This window comes from Pongo abelii, chromosome 16, assembly GCF_028885655.2.
Source record: "Pongo abelii isolate AG06213 chromosome 16, NHGRI_mPonAbe1-v2.0_pri, whole genome shotgun sequence".
Classification (NCBI taxonomy): domain Eukaryota; kingdom Metazoa; phylum Chordata; class Mammalia; order Primates; family Hominidae; genus Pongo; species Pongo abelii.
The window spans coordinates 33,118,967-33,134,387 of record NC_072001.2 but is presented as its reverse complement, the minus strand read 5'-3'; the positions used below and the strand labels follow the sequence as shown (position 1 = coordinate 33,134,387).

At 41.4% G+C, this 15,421-nt stretch overlaps 2 protein-coding genes across 2 annotated transcripts in view; both read left to right on the top strand.

The window, feature by feature from the left end:
• TRPM1 (transient receptor potential cation channel subfamily M member 1) overlaps positions 1 to 3,196 on the top strand; it is an 89,875-nt gene extending 86,679 nt beyond the window's left edge. Inside the window, exon 30 of the mRNA XM_063716110.1 lies at positions 1,102 to 3,196. Coding sequence (XP_063572180.1) covers positions 1,102 to 2,350 — 1,249 coding nt within the window. The 3' untranslated portion in view covers positions 2,351 to 3,196. The remainder of the gene's footprint in view (positions 1 to 1,101) is intronic.
• An 8,524-nt stretch (positions 3,197 to 11,720) lies between these two features.
• MTMR10 (myotubularin related protein 10) overlaps positions 11,721 to 15,421 on the top strand; it is a 59,134-nt gene continuing 55,433 nt past the window's right edge. The window contains exons 1-2 of the mRNA XM_009249631.4: positions 11,721 to 12,178; positions 12,788 to 12,848. Coding sequence (XP_009247906.3) covers positions 12,119 to 12,178; positions 12,788 to 12,848 — 121 coding nt within the window. The 5' untranslated portion in view covers positions 11,721 to 12,118. The remainder of the gene's footprint in view (positions 12,179 to 12,787; positions 12,849 to 15,421) is intronic.

The following is a 15,421-nucleotide window of genomic DNA, read 5'->3' as shown; positions in this document are numbered from 1 at the left end:
AATGGAATCAGACCTAAGTGTTTGCCTTCACACAGGGATGAACCTGCCAGAACAGAGTAGCCAAGACTCCCAGCTCCATCCTGGGGACAAATTCAACTTTTAGAAAGCAATCCTTAATCCTGGGCATACCTCACCTCTTAGAGTTAAATTCCTATTGAAATAATTCATACTGTATGTAGTAAAATATACAACAAAGTCTGTGCCAGTGGATTTTAGGCCAGGCAACATTATGGTTTCATAGGCTGTTGCCTGATCTTCTAAGAACTAAAAAAAAAAAAAAAAAAAAAAAAAAAAAAAAAAAAAAAAAAAAAAAAAAATTAACAGCAGGCATTTATAATCTCCCATGCTCTTTTTTGTGTGTAACCTTAAGGAAATACTAATTATTAAATATAAAGAGTAATTTAAAGTTATTGGTATTCTTCAGACAATTAAATCACCTACTGTCCTTTAAGCAAACTATCTGATAATCTGAACTTCATTATTAACAGTTTATTTTCTCAATCCCTTGAACCTCAATAAGGATTTTAATTTTATTTATTTTGTTATAACCATTCACTGCTGACAGCCATAGTCAAAGCTCTAAAAACTAAGCACTAGTAGCTTCTGTTATTACTACAGGCAGCATGATGTACCAGCTAAGAGACAAGCACTGGAGTGAGTGCTGGAGCTAGGCTGCGTGTGCTCAAATTCCTGCTCCACTGCTTCCTACCTTTGGGGAAATTACTTATATGCTCCATGACTTAATTTCCTCACCTGTAAAATGGAGATGATAATAATAGACCTACTTCCAAGGACTGCTCTGAAGATTAAATAAGCCTAGGATTGAACCTCAGTAAGTACCTGTTAGTGAGAATATTATGCTCTTAGAACAATGACTGAGCAGTAAGTACTATATGCAGTAACTATTATTTGCATTATTTTCTAGTGGCTCCTCATGGTAATTTGAGTAGTCATGTTAGGGGATTGTGAAGCTTGTAAATATGCTCAAACAGTTCCATACGTATTAAAATTCTGAAAAATCACATAGCAATGACATTATCTTCTGATTTTTAATATCCACTTAATCTCAGTTTAATAAATCTATCCCTTTGTGTTCACCAGAGTTGAAAATATGTCAATGAGGTTGGAAGAAATCAATGAAAGAGAAACTTTTATGAAAACTTCCCTGCAGACTGTTGACCTTCGACTTGCTCAGCTAGAAGAATTATCAAACAGAATGGTGAATGCTCTTGAAAATCTTGTGGGAATCGACAGGTCTGACCTGATCCAGGCACGGTCCCGGGCTTCTTCTGAATGTGAGGCAACATATCTTCTCCGGCAAAGTAGCATCAATAGTGCTGATGGCTACAGCTTGTATCGATATCATTTTAATGGAGAAGAGTTATTGTTTGAGGATACATCTCTCTCCATGTCACCAGGGACAGGAGTCAGGAAAAAAACCTGTTCCTTCCATATAAAGGAAGAGAAGGACGCGAAAACACACCTAGTTCCAGAATGTCAGAACAGCCTTCACCTTTCACTGGGCACAAGCACATCAGCAACCCCAGATGGCAGTCACCTTGCAGTAGATGACTTAAAGAACGCTGAAGAATCAAAATTAGGTCCAGATATTGGGATTTCAAAGGAAGATGATGAAAGACAGACAGACTCTAAAAAAGAAGAAACTATTTCCCCAAGTTTAAATAAAACAGATGTGATACATGGACAGGACAAATCAGATGTTCAAAACACTCAGCTAACAATGGAAACGACAAATATAGACGGCACTATTTCCTATCCCCTGGAAGAAACCAAAATTACACGCTATTTACCCGATGAAACGATCAATGCTTGTAAAACAATGAAGTCCAGAAGCTTCGTCTATTCCCGGGGAAGAAAGCTGGTCAGTGGGGTTAACCAGGATGTAGAGTACAGTTCAATCACGGACCGGCAATGGACGACAGAATGGCAATGCCAAGTTCAAAAGATCACACGCTCTCATAGCACAGATATTCCTTACATTGTGTCAGAAGCTGCAGTGCAAGCCGAGCATAAAGAGCAGTTTGCAGATATGGAAGATGAACACCATGTCGCTGAAGCAATTCCTCGAATCCCTCGCTCGTCCCTAACCATTACTGACAGAAATGGGATGGAAAACTTACTGTCTGTGAAGCCAGATCAAACTTTGGGATTCCCATCTCTCAGGTCAAAAAGTTTACATGGACATCCTAGGAATGTGAAATCCATTCAGGGAAAGTTAGACAGATCTGGACATGCCAGTAGTGTAAGCAGCTTAGTAATTGTGTCTGGAATGACAGCAGAAGAAAAAAAGGTTAAGAAAGAGAAAGCTTCCACAGAAACTGAATGCTAGTCTGTTTTGTTTCTTTGATTTTTTTTAACAGTCAGAGCCACTAATGGGTGTCATCTTGGCCATCTAAACATCATCAATTTCTAAAAACATTTTCCTTAAAAAATTTTGGAAATTCAGACTTGATTTACAATTTAATGCACTAAAAGTAGTATTTTGTTAGCATATGTTAGTAGGCTTAGTTTTTTCAGTTGGAGTAGTATCAAATGAAAGTGACGATACTATAACGAAGATAAATTAGCTAATCAGTATACAAGATTATACAATCTCTTTATTACTGAGGGCCACCAAATAGCCTAGGAAGTGCCCTCGAGCACTGAAGTCACCATTAGGTCACTTAAGAAGTAAGCAACTAGCTGGGCACAGTGGCTCATGCCTGTAATCCTAGCACTTTGGGAGGCCAAGGCAGAAAGATAGCTTGAGTCCAGGAGTTTGAGACCAGCCTGGGCAACATAGTGATACCCCATCTCTTAAAAAAAAAAAAAAAAGTAAGCAACTGTGTAAGAAAGAGAAACTAAAGAGAAAGCAAACATGAAAAAAGGGAGCGGTGGAAAGAAGAAAAATAAAATTATGAGGCACAATAAGTGGGAAGGAGCCACAAATATGTTTTTATGGTGTCTTTGTTTTCTGTTTTAATGTTTTATTTTAAACTACACAATGGGAAAAAAAAGTACACAATTATATCAAACATCATACTCTAATAATTTAGGGTGACCTAGAGTTTTGTCAATATGCAAAAATAAAGTATCCAATATGCATTTTCTTGTTGTCATAGAGTCCTTAATAGCAAATACAAATTAGTTGTACCTGTCTATGCAATGCTTTGTACAAAGCTGTAGCTAAAACCTAAAGGATATATGTTCACAAGCCACAGAGACTGCTCTTAGCTGAGAATACCAGGTGTTGTGCTTCACCTCAAAGTTCAAACAAATACCCACAAGAGTAATAGGACCCCCATGCGAGGCTTCCAAGAGGGGCCACTGTCTAGGAACCCTGAAGGCCACCCCACCATCACCACTCTTAACTATACAAAAAGAAACAGAGGTGGCAGAAAGGGGTCTTCTCTGGCTAGAGCAGAGGTTAGAGTTAGACCCTAGCCCCTCACCATCCCCCAAGAGAACCTCAGGGTACTCAGATCTCAGGAGGTCTCTGATGCACAGAGAGAGGGCCAGCCTCAAGTTACTGGCAGCTGATACTTCATGAAGCAAAGTGCCTCATACCCAGAAAGGACCACTGGGTAGAGTAACCAGGAATTGGTGGTGGTAGGGTTGGGAGATGTGTCAGACAGAAATGGGTGATGATCACAAAAAATGAGACCGCCATCCCCATTCTCATCTGAGGTGTAGACTGTAGCACTGCCAGAAACTGGCAAAGGAGTAGAGAAAGAGACAGAAAGACAGAAACACACAGAGGGAGACCCAGAAACAGATAGAGGAAGATTGTAGCCTGTTCTACAACAGAGGCTCATTGCAGTTATGCCAAAGGTAGTGATCAGAGGTGACAATACCAAAATGTGATTTTGCATCTTTTTCCTCAAAATACGACTGAGATCATAATAGTCAGGTTAGAACTCTTGAACTGGGCTGAATTTATAAAAAAAGACTGATATACCATTGCCTGGGTTGTGGGGGAGGGCTTTAATATTTCAAAAGTGATAACATTTATTTAACATAAACTATTACTTATTTGCATATTGCTATAAGACTATTTAATCTATCCTGCCACATGTGTTTATTTGACTCAATACTTTACCTATTACATTTTATCTCACTCCTAAGTCTTTCCTTTGAGTGTCAAAAAACTTTCGGCCTTTTGCCATATCCTAGAAAAGAGATTTCTCAGAATAAGCTGGGGAATCTATAACACCTCAGCAGAGCTGGTCTGCAGAAGATAAAGCCTGTCTTTGGAATTCTCCCCATATCTGTTCGTTACACAGTCTCCCTTTACCAAGGTCCATCCCACCGTGCCTCAGGTGTGGGACTCAAGTGCCATTTCCTTAAGTCTCACTAAGATCTGTGACTCCAGTCTTATGCCAAGGTGTCAGCTGATGTAGGATTTTCTAAGGATGTTTGTCTTATGGATCCAAATGGATGAATTCTAACAGTGTGATTTCAGAACCTGTGACTGGGCCGACTATTCTTGAGACCTTTCTTGTACACCTTAAATCATACCATATAGTTGATTAGTACTTTACCAACCTAGCACAACTCAAATATTGACAGTGTTCTATGTAGGACACAATGCCAGACCGCTTGGTATTACATTATTAATGATTACGTTATTATTCCCAATGTCATTACAATTTTGTCTAAATATGGACAACCAAATATTGAGAACTAATATCCAATCTAATCAAATCTAGCAGTATTTAATACATTAAAATAAGAATACTGCATATGATCAAATCATTTAAGATAGAACTATCTTAGTAAATGAATAAGAATTATATTTCTGTGCTATGTAAAACATAGTAACATAAGAAGGCTTTTATTATTTTATCCCCAAAACTCTGGCACACCCATAAATGAGTTCTAATATAATATTTGGTATAAATTAAGCTTGTTTTGGACTTTGATCAATGGCAATTAAGACTTGAACTATCAAAGGACCTCATAATATGTGGCTCTCTCCTTTAAGGCTGTTTGACTGCTTACATTCTGAATACATATATATGCTTCATCATCATGAGGTTCCTATAGTCTTCCATAGTTTGGGTTTTAAAATCTAAAAATCAAACTGTCAATGTTGTCATATAGTTATTCTACACCAAAAATGCATTTTTGCTAAATATATATTAGAAATAAAGTGAAATGAAATCATCTTACTACCTCCTACACACACAGACTTTTAAAGAAGGTTTTATCTTAAGATAAAAAATCACACAAAATAAATAACTGACTTAATTAATTATTGTAAGCTGAATATCCTTGTAATTACCACTCAGATTAATAGAGTTTGCCAGCTACTCCAAAAGTCTCAGAAGTCCCTATCTCAACCACCTCTGTTCCCTGAAAATTAACTATATTTTTATAGTAATCCTTTCCTTGCTGTTCCAGTTACTATCACTGTATTATTAATACAAGTGACTCCAGAACTGGGTGGCTTAAAATACCCATTTGATTATGCTCACAGATTCCGTGGGTCAGGAATTCAGACAGGCACAGCAGGAATGCCCCTGATTTGCAGCGTTTGCCGATTTCCATGGTGTAAGTACTCCTACCACGGCCAACTTCAAGCTATGGCATCACTGAATATGGAGTTAGGAAGACATACTAACAATTGGTTCTTGCGAGCCCGTACAGGCTGCCTACAGCACACTACTGTCTACTCCATGATATTTGGGGCCTCAACTGGGAAGACTCACTGTCTAGAGGTAATTCAACAGCTGGAGGCTGGGATTATCTAGACATGTCTTCATTCACATGTCAGAAAATGGATAATGGCTCTCAACTGGGATCTCAATCTCAGTATAGAGCACATACACATGCCTCTCCAAGCAGCCTGGGCTTCCTCACAGCATGGCAGCCTCAGAGAAACTGGATTTCCCACATGATGGTTCAGGGCTCCAAAAGTGAGTGTCCCATTGAGCAAGGAGGAAATATCACTTTTTATGGCCAATCCTCAGAAGTCTTGCAGAGTCACTAAGGCCAGCTCAGATTCAAGGGCAGGGGTCATATAGAGGGGAATATTTAAAAAATTTGCAGATATGTTTTAAAATCACTATACTTGTATTTCATTATAGTTGTATCACTTGAATGTTCCTTAGCACTATAGTTTAGCCTTACTCTTTTTTATTTGAAGGTCTTTTAAATCTCCTTTAATCTGGTAGTACCTTTCTCTCTCTTTCTCTTCCTTAGCAATTTCTTTGTTGAAGAACATGGGCCACTTGTCTTGCAAAATTTCCCACAGTCTAAACTTTACCTATTGAATACTCATAGGCAGTTTGACATATTCTGCTGTTTCTGCAGGTTGGCAGGAGGAGTCAGAGGCTTATTCAGGCTTAGGTCTGATCCCTTTGGCAAGGCTCCTTAGATGGTGTAGCTTCTTTCTAAGACACAAGGAGGCACATGTGTCTGCTTGTCTCTCTTTTTGTGATGTCAGCAGCTGTTGATACTCAATGCCTAGATCCCTTAATTTATAGAGCGTTGAAAATTGTAATACTCAAATTCTATTATTTATAAAGAGATTATTCTTTTCATCTACTTGATTACACAGTGGTATAGTTCATACTACACAGCAGAAATAATGACTGATTGATTTTTCCCATTTATTTGCCAGTTTTAAAAATAATGAATTGGTTCTCTACCATCCTCCAAAGGATGAAGGTGGTCTACAGGCCAGGCAGAGAGCCCTCACCAGAACCTTTACCTTGCTGGTATCTTGGTCTTACACTTCCCAGCCTGTGGAACTGTGAGAAAGAAATTTCTGTTCTTTAAGCCAGAGTCTGTGTACTTTGTTATAGCAGCATGAGCACACTAATACAACTAGACATCTGGAAAATGTGACATTTCAGTCAATAACAAATCTGGAAATCAGAGTTTTTCCAGGTGACTGATAGTTTAGTTTATTTAAACACCATTATGACTTCATGGATTTAAATATATGGGTGTATTTTAATCCATTGTAATTTTTTGGTTTTGGGTTTTTTTTTTTTTTTTTTTTTTTTTGAGCCACAGTCTCACTCTGTTGCCCAGGCTGGAGTGCAATGGCGCGATCTCAGCTCACTCCAACCTCTGCCTCCCAGGTTCAAGTGATTTTCTTGTCTCAGCCTCCAAAGTAGCTGGGATTACAGGCATGTGCCACCATGCCTGGCTAATTTTTTGTACTTTTAGTAGAGACAGGGTTTCTCCATGTTGGCCAGGCTGGTCTCGAACTCCTGACCTCAGATGATCCACCCACCTCGGCCTCCCAAAGTGCTGGGATTACAGGCTTGAGCGCCCGGCCATAATTATTATTCTCTCACATTTTCTTCCCATGAGTACCTTAAATATATTACTCCATTTTCTTCTGGCATAAGGCATTGCTGCCAAAACGTCTGGTAATATCTAATTTTCTTTCATCTAAAAGTCACTTGCTTTTTTTGTCTAGATATCCAAAGAAATTTTCATTGTTGTTTCTTGAAGGCCCAGTAGGTTTAGAAGAATGTGTTCTTAGTGCTGGTAAGCCCAGATCAATGTTCTCAGGTGCAATGTGTTCTTTCAATATGTAGTTTCAAATATTTTCTTTTAATTTCAAGTAAGTTTTCTTAAACTACAGTTTGTAGTATTTGTTCTGTTTCCTTATCTCCTCCCTCTTTTTGTTTCCCCCAGGAATTCCTATTATCTATTTGTTAGTTCTCCTTTGCCTGTTTTCAATATCCAGACTTTCTAATCTGTTTAACTTCCTTCATTGATTTTTGATTTTTTAGAATTTTTCTCCTTTTCATCTTCTCTTAAAGAATAATCAATTGTGTTTATTCATCCTTGGGTTTCTTTTATTCTTAATTTCAGATTCTGATTTCTGATTCTATTTTGAATTTATTCATTTCATTTTGAATGTTTCTAGTTCTGATTTATATAGTTCTTTTCATGTTTCATATCATTTTCTTAGTATCTTTTGGCTCATTTTGAAATAGTGGATGTTAGTTTTTATCTATTTTGTGGGCATCCTTTCTGGTATGCTTTTATTGTGCATATGTGTGCTATTCTGTTCTTATTCTCTTTCATTACAATAATTTTCTATGTGATTTGACTTCCATACTTTCATGTGATTATTTTTATGTGAAATTGGTTTTCTTGAACTTTTTGAAGGAGGCAGTTTTAAGGATAGTTTTTCTTTTCTTTTTCTTTCTTTCTTTCTTTTTTTTCTCCCAAAGTGCTGGGATTACAGGCGTGAGCCACCGTGCCCGGCCTAGTTTTTCTAACTTCATAGAGAACTTCTGTTTTTACTGCGTAGTGTTGTGGGTTTCGTTCTTTTTTTTTTTTATTTGAAAAGTTGGCTTACTTTTGGAGATTTCCTGGTTTTCCATTTTTACCTAGAACTTCTTTTTCCTCTCTCTATTGTCTCTATTTAGCTCAATTTTGTTTCCATGCCCAACAGTTTGCCATCAGTGTAGGTCTCTTTCCTGGAAGGAAGCCTAGTAGATTAGTTTCAAGAGCTCCTGCAGCTACATTACTCCAGACCCTCCAGAGTTTACCAGGAGCCTCCTGCATTCTCATGCTTTTAGAGAAGGCAAATACCCTTTCCTGTTTCTGCTGCTGTTCTCAACTTGACTGGCTGGACCTTCCAGGGAACACTTTTCAGCTATTTTGGGGTTCTCCAGATGCTTCATTGATTCTCTATGCTGATACCACAAGGGTCTTATTACTTATTATTGCCATATTATTGCTATTGGTTTGTTCCCACACATTTATATTTTTGAGATCAAGGGGATACCATTTCACTTGGATTTGTTATAGATGTTGTCCTTGGGTTTTGGTTTTGCCATATAGTTGCTTTGTCTGTTTTTATGCAGAGATTGAAAAAGTATGCTGCTGTTGTCATCTTTCCACAATTCTCCCTCAAGAAACGGATGTCTTAAATTACTTAGTAGTCATCTTAAAAGACCACATACTCAAGCAATGGCCTCGTTTTGCAGACATTATGTATAACCACTTCTAACTACTTCCCCTGCTACCACCATCACCTTCTCTTATCCGGACTGTTATAACAGGCCCCAACTGGTCTTCCAAAGACCACCCTGCTGCACACTACAGCAGTCAAAATGATTATTTTAAAACACAAGTCAGATCATAGCACTCTTACCTCAAAACCTTATAAAATCTTCTCAATTTTTGGGGCCTCTGTGATCTGGCCTGAGTTTCCCTCTGCCCTTCTCCCTGACTGCATTAGGCTACTTTAGCCACACTGGCCTCAAACACCCCTCGAAGGTGCTCACCTCAAGGCATTTGCACGGCTAATCTTCTCTGTCCCAAATGCTCTTCCTCTTCATGTCTACTTGGCCTGTTCCCTCACTCCTTTTGTCTCTGCTCAAATGTCCTATAATCAAAGTCCTTCCCTGACCACATCCAACTCCCCATTGAAAAATGGAATCACCTTTCTCTCGCTGTTTTATTTTTCTTCACAGCACTCATTACCGCCTGACATGCTATATATTAATTTTTTATCTTTCTACCAAGAATGAAAATGCCATGAAAGTAGAAACTTTGTCTTAGTGTCCGGAATAGTGCTTGGCACAATGTTAGTACTCAATACAAATTCATGAGTTCACTGAATGAGTGCTGAATGAATATATAAAGTTCCTAGCACCTGATCAGTATTCAAGAAATGTTAGCTTTATTTTTTCTTGATAGGGAAAAGGAAGTGATCTTTAGAGAATGCTACCATTCCCAATGATAGAAGATCCAATAATGGAAACAGAGGTGTAGTCAGAAAAATGGGTGGTGGGAGGCCGAGTCCAGCAGTTCACCTGAGGTAAGGAGTTTGAGACCAGCCTGGCCAACGTGGTGAAACCCTGTCTCTACTAAAAAAATGCAAAAATTAGCCAGGCGTGGTGGTGGACACCTGTAATCGCAGCTACCTGGGAGGCTGAGGCAGGAGACTCACTTGAACCTGGGAGGCGGAGGTTGCAGTGAGCCGTGATTGCGCCACTGCACTCCAGCTTGGGTGACAGAGCGCGACTCCGCCTCAAAAAACCCAAAACAAAACAAATAACAAACAAACAAAAACAGAAAAATGGGTGAAGCAGGACAAAATAGTGACATTAGAGCCAAAAGCAGGGGGTAGGCAATAACACCAAACATACGGCGTAGTCAAGGGCATCAAGATCTGAGAAGAGGTTATAAAACTAGTTCTACGGACTGAATTATGTTCCTCCAAAATGCTAATGTTGAAACCCTAACCCCTAGTATGGCTATATTTGGAGATTTTAGGAGGTAATTAAGGTTAAATAAGGTAATAAGAGTGGGGCTCTAATCTGATAGGATTAGCGTCCTTACAAGAAGAGACATCAAGAGATCCCAGAGAGCTTGTTATATACCCTCCCTGCACTGTGTGAGGACATGGTGAGATGGCAGCCATCTGCAAATCCGGCAGACAGCCCTCGCCTGTCTGCCTGCCACAAGTCAGGCAGATCCCTACCTTGCCAACATCTTGATCTTGGACTTCCTATACTCCAGAATTGTGAGAAATTAATGTCTGCTCTTTAAGCCATCAACCTGTGGTATTTTGTTATGGCAGCCTGAGCAGACTAATACAACCAGATATCTGGGAAATGCCAAAAAATTTAGTGTTAAGACAATAATAAATCTGGAAATAGAGTTTTTCCACTTTTCAATTGTATGGTCACATATTAGAGTTGCAGATCCTAAGAAAACCTGTACAGAAAAACCCAAATCACAGAGTCATTTAAGTGTAAAGAAAAAGCCAATTACTGCTTAAAGAGTATTTGTAGAAAATATCCGTTGAATATAGAGGAATAACAGCATATTCATAGAAATTTTTTAAAAAGTGTGCACGACAGTGATTTTAACACTTCTAATCCAATGGAACTAACATTTCAAAGTACAATTATGGCCAGGCACGGTGCCTCATGCCCATAGTCCCAGCTACTTCAGAGGCTGAGGCAAGTGGATCACTTGGGCCCAGGAGGTCGAGGCAGCAGTGAGCCCTGATCATGCCACTGCACTTCAGCCCAGGTGATGGTGTGAGACCCTGACTCTAAAAAATACAATTATGGTTACGGTTCTTGGGCAGAGTGGAATTCAAACAGGTTAACCTGAAAGATCAGTAGGGTTCTAAATCCAGGATAAATTATTTTCAGAAAAAGAATAACTTTCTGAATCTTTATTTAAATGGTTAAATGTTCCTGTGAGTAACACTCATCAGTACGATTGTGACTGGTATGGCTACATGGAAGCTTCCCTGTGGCATTAATCATAAAATGCTGGATTGGGGTTTGATTCTTCAAGGTATAAGAAGGACCTAGTCTCAAGTAATAGATTCACCAAAATGTACCACTAGCCCCCTCCCACCAAAATCTGCTCCAGTCAGAATTATCGTAAGAGCTCAGAAGTGACCTGTGTTTGGCGGCACCGGCCCACTTTCCCAGTGCCGGTTCCTCGCATCCTGGGCGCAGACGGGGTGACCGCCTGACCCCTGGACCCGAGTCACCTTTCCCTGCCCTGGGCTCCTCCTCGAGAGCTTCAAAACAATGCTCGCCCGGGCCGGAGGGCGAAGTCGGCCCATGTGTAAGTCAAGGGAACTGTCCCAGGACTGCAGCCCGGCCAGAATATGCCCCGCGCCGCCGTCCCAGGCCGCCACCGCTACCGCCGTGGCCCCCGCAGGCCGCCGTAGGCCCCCGCGGGCCGCCTGACCCCTGCGGGCCGCCGTAGAAGGACCCTCCGGAGGCCGCGCTCTTGAGATGGCCGCCGGGCTCCGCTCCCCGCGGCGCCCGGGCTGAGGGCCCGCCAGCGGGCACCCGGCAGCACCGCTGCGTTCCGGCACTAGCACGGGACACGGTCCGGGAGCGGCGGGCCGCGGCCTTGCGCGCGCCGTCTCTCGGGGCGGGGCACCAGGCCCCTTCCGGGGATGGGCCCCGGCGCCCGCGTCGGCCTGGCTGTGCCCGGCCCCTCCCCGCTCGGGCGGGCGCTGCGGCGTGTCCCCGCCCGTCAGTCCGCCCGGCTCGGCTGGCCGCAGAAGGGGCCTGGGCGGCCGCATTGATAGCTTTACGCCCGGAGGCTTCGGCGCTGCCGCTGGTCCGCGACGGGAACGGGGCGAAAAGGCAGCGGCACCATGTTCTCCCTCAAGCCGCCCAAACCCACCTTCAGGTCCTATCTCCTGCCACCGCCCCAGGTAAACAACCCCTCCCCGCGAGCGCCCGACTCTCCTCTGCGCTTCCGTGGAGCCTCCAGGCCGACCCCCGGGAACTGGAGGACCCCGGGAGGCTGCGCGCGTCTCCCTGCCTACAGCAGCGCGGCTGCCTGATTCCCGGCGCCGCGAAATGCGCCTTCTCGGGAGCCCCCACTGGCTCGGCGAAAACTTGTAAAACTCTTCTGCAGCCATTCTCTGCCCGAAGTCTTGTCGTCCGTAGTTTTGCCGAGTGTTGAGACCCAGGGGAGTCTTGGGAGCTGGGGTTTTCTTTAGTTTCCAACCCATCGACCGTCCCTCCTATGACCGCCAGCATGATTGCAGCGCTTGGGGTCACTGGTCGAGGCGGCTACCCGTCTGTCATAAATGTGAACAACCTGGAAGCGACACTGGCAGTTTAAACATTTTTTATTATCAGGCTTCCAAGTCGGTAATGAGCAGATCTTAAAAAGAGCTCAGTTAATATGTGAAAGAATTTAAATGGGGGCTATGTGTCTTTCGCATGTGTCATCACTTAGAAAACAATATTTGCTGTAGCATTTTACGGAGGGTGGGGGGATTGAGATTTTGATTTATTTTGCTAATGTATTTCAGACTGACGATAAGATCAGTTCGGAACCGAAGATTAAAAAACTGGAGCCAGTCCTTTTGCCAGGTAAACATAAGTTAGGATTCTAACAGATACTTTAGCAACGCATTTTGGTTTAAGATTATTTTGCCGACTAGTATTATGTGGTTAACTTCCCTTCTCTCATTAAACTTTCTCCAGTTAAAAATCTAGTGACTGAGAGGAGAAAAAGGAACTGTCAAGAATGTCATTACCTCACTTCCTTTTTTGTCTCCTGAATTTCTTTTTGAAAAGATGTATATGTTTAATTGCTTGGGTAGTAAAAGTACTCTTTGCTGACGTGTTTGTCTGCCACTTATTGCATTAATGATTAATAGTCAAATCATTTTAATGCATTTTGATAGTATAAAAAGACGCCTTTATTATGTGTGTGTCTCTATACCAATAACAGAGCTTAGTGAACTTTGAATTACTTGCTTGGCAATTGTTTTTTGAAGTTGTCAGCTGTATTTGCAAATTTGCTTGTTTCAGTTTAGAACCAGGCTTTCCCCAGCAGAGACACTTAATTGACATTTGGGGCCAGATAATTCATAGTTGGAGGGGCAGGCTGTCCTGTGTATAGCAGCAAAGATGGCCTCCACCCACTAGATGCCAGTAGTAGTACCCTTATCCCCCACCACCTAGTTGCGACCTAGTTGCCACACCAAAATGCCACCAGTCATTGCTAATTTTTTTTTTTTTGTTCCCCACCTCTGGGGGACAAAAATCTCACAATTGAGAATCACTGCTTTAGAACAAAATTTGCTATAGGTGACCTTAGAGATGGAAGTAGGGATTGATGGTAGAAAGGAGTTTGTTTTAGAGCATACAAAATATTGGTATGGTATTTTGAATTGTATAACAATTGTATAATAATTAGGAAAAGTCAGTTGTTTAATGCGATTATTAGGGGAAGTAGCCAGATACTTAGGAAAGCCTGTTTTAAACCTGAAATCGGCGGGGCACAGTGGCTCATGCCTGTAATCCCAGCACTTTGGGAGGCCGAGGCGGGTGGATCACGTGGTCAAGAGATCGAGACCATCCTGGCTAACACGGTGAAACCCCATCTCTACTAAAAATACAAAAAAATTAGCCAGGCGTGGTGGTAGGTGCCTGTAGTCCCAGCTACTCGGGAGGCTGAGGCAGGAGAATGGCGTGAACTCGGGAGGCGGAGCTCGCAGTGAGCCGAGATCGTGCCACTGCACTCCAGCCTGGGTGGCAGAGTGAGACTCCGTCTCAAAAAAAAAAACAAAAAAACAAAAAAAACCTGAAATCAAATACTAGTTTGTGTGGCTACTATCAACATTGTAAAATCTGACTTATTACTTAAAGCCAAATCTAGTAAAATAATTAGAATTTTGTAGGTAAAAATTGAACAAATGTGGCAACTTTAAAATTTTAAATATTATATAGGGACAAAATATTAAAAGCACCAAACTTTGGTTCCATATGATAGATACTAACTCTTAAAAAGTGTTTTTTAAACTTTACTATGGGAGTCATAAATATTTTTCCTTGATTTTGTTAGTGCTTTTCACTCAACAGTGTGTACTAATTAATCATTTGTACTTTTCCTCAGAGTGAACAGTAGAATTACTAAGTAACCCTTGCTCCCTGTGTGCTCTGTTTTAGTCTTTGTCACTCTGAGCATTTAAAATGCAGGGATGAGGAAACAGTACTCATCTTGAATGAGTGCCTGTGAGCTCTTGAACTTTGACTTCGTTTACTCTGAACAGGCCTGGTTCTTAGGCTTTGATTCCTCCACTCTGCATACTATGATTTCACACTCAGAAACAACATGGTCTTAGCTGTAAATGTCAGTGCTTGCTTTTTAATTTTTTTTTAATTTTTTAATTTTTTTTTTTTTTTTTTTTTTTGAGACAGAGTCTCACTCTTACCTGGCCTGGAGTGCAGTGGCGCGATCTCGGCTCACTGCAGCCTCTGCCTCCCAGGTTCAAGCGATTCTCCTGCCTCTGTCTCCCAAGTAGCTGGGATTACAGGAGCCCATCACCACACCTGGCTAATTTTTCGTATTTTTAGTAGAGATGGGGTTTCTCCATGTTGGCCAGGCTGGTCTTGAACTCCTGCCCTCAGGTGATCCGCCTGCCTTGGCCTCCCAAAGTGCTGGGATTACAGGTGTGAGCCACTGCGCCTGGCCACTTTTTTAAAATTGGCTTTTAAATTTAAGATATATGCTAAGAAAAGGTGTTACTAAGTATGCATAAACTTGAGCAACTTTCTCACTGAGGGTTATCAATTCTATAAAATTGCTAAAAGTCGGAGTTTTCTGGGGAAATTGTAAACCCAGTTTCTGACTGTGCTTTTCTTGTCCCAGAAATGGCAGCTAAATCCGAATTATTTTTAGAGAAATTCTAAAAGAGCTGTAACACTAAGTCTGAACCTTTTAGTTGCCCATTAAGGAATTCTCTGACCTGTGTTGATTTTTATTGCATTGGCGGCCAAATCATAGCTGAAATCTGTACATGCATACATGAGGGCTCTATCACCCAGCATTGTTTGTACCTGACTTATCCTTACCCAGCATTTAGCCGGTCCTGAATTAGGATGTCTTTTGCCCCCTTCCTCTCCCCTTCTGTTCTTACCCTCTCCTTCTGGCCTTC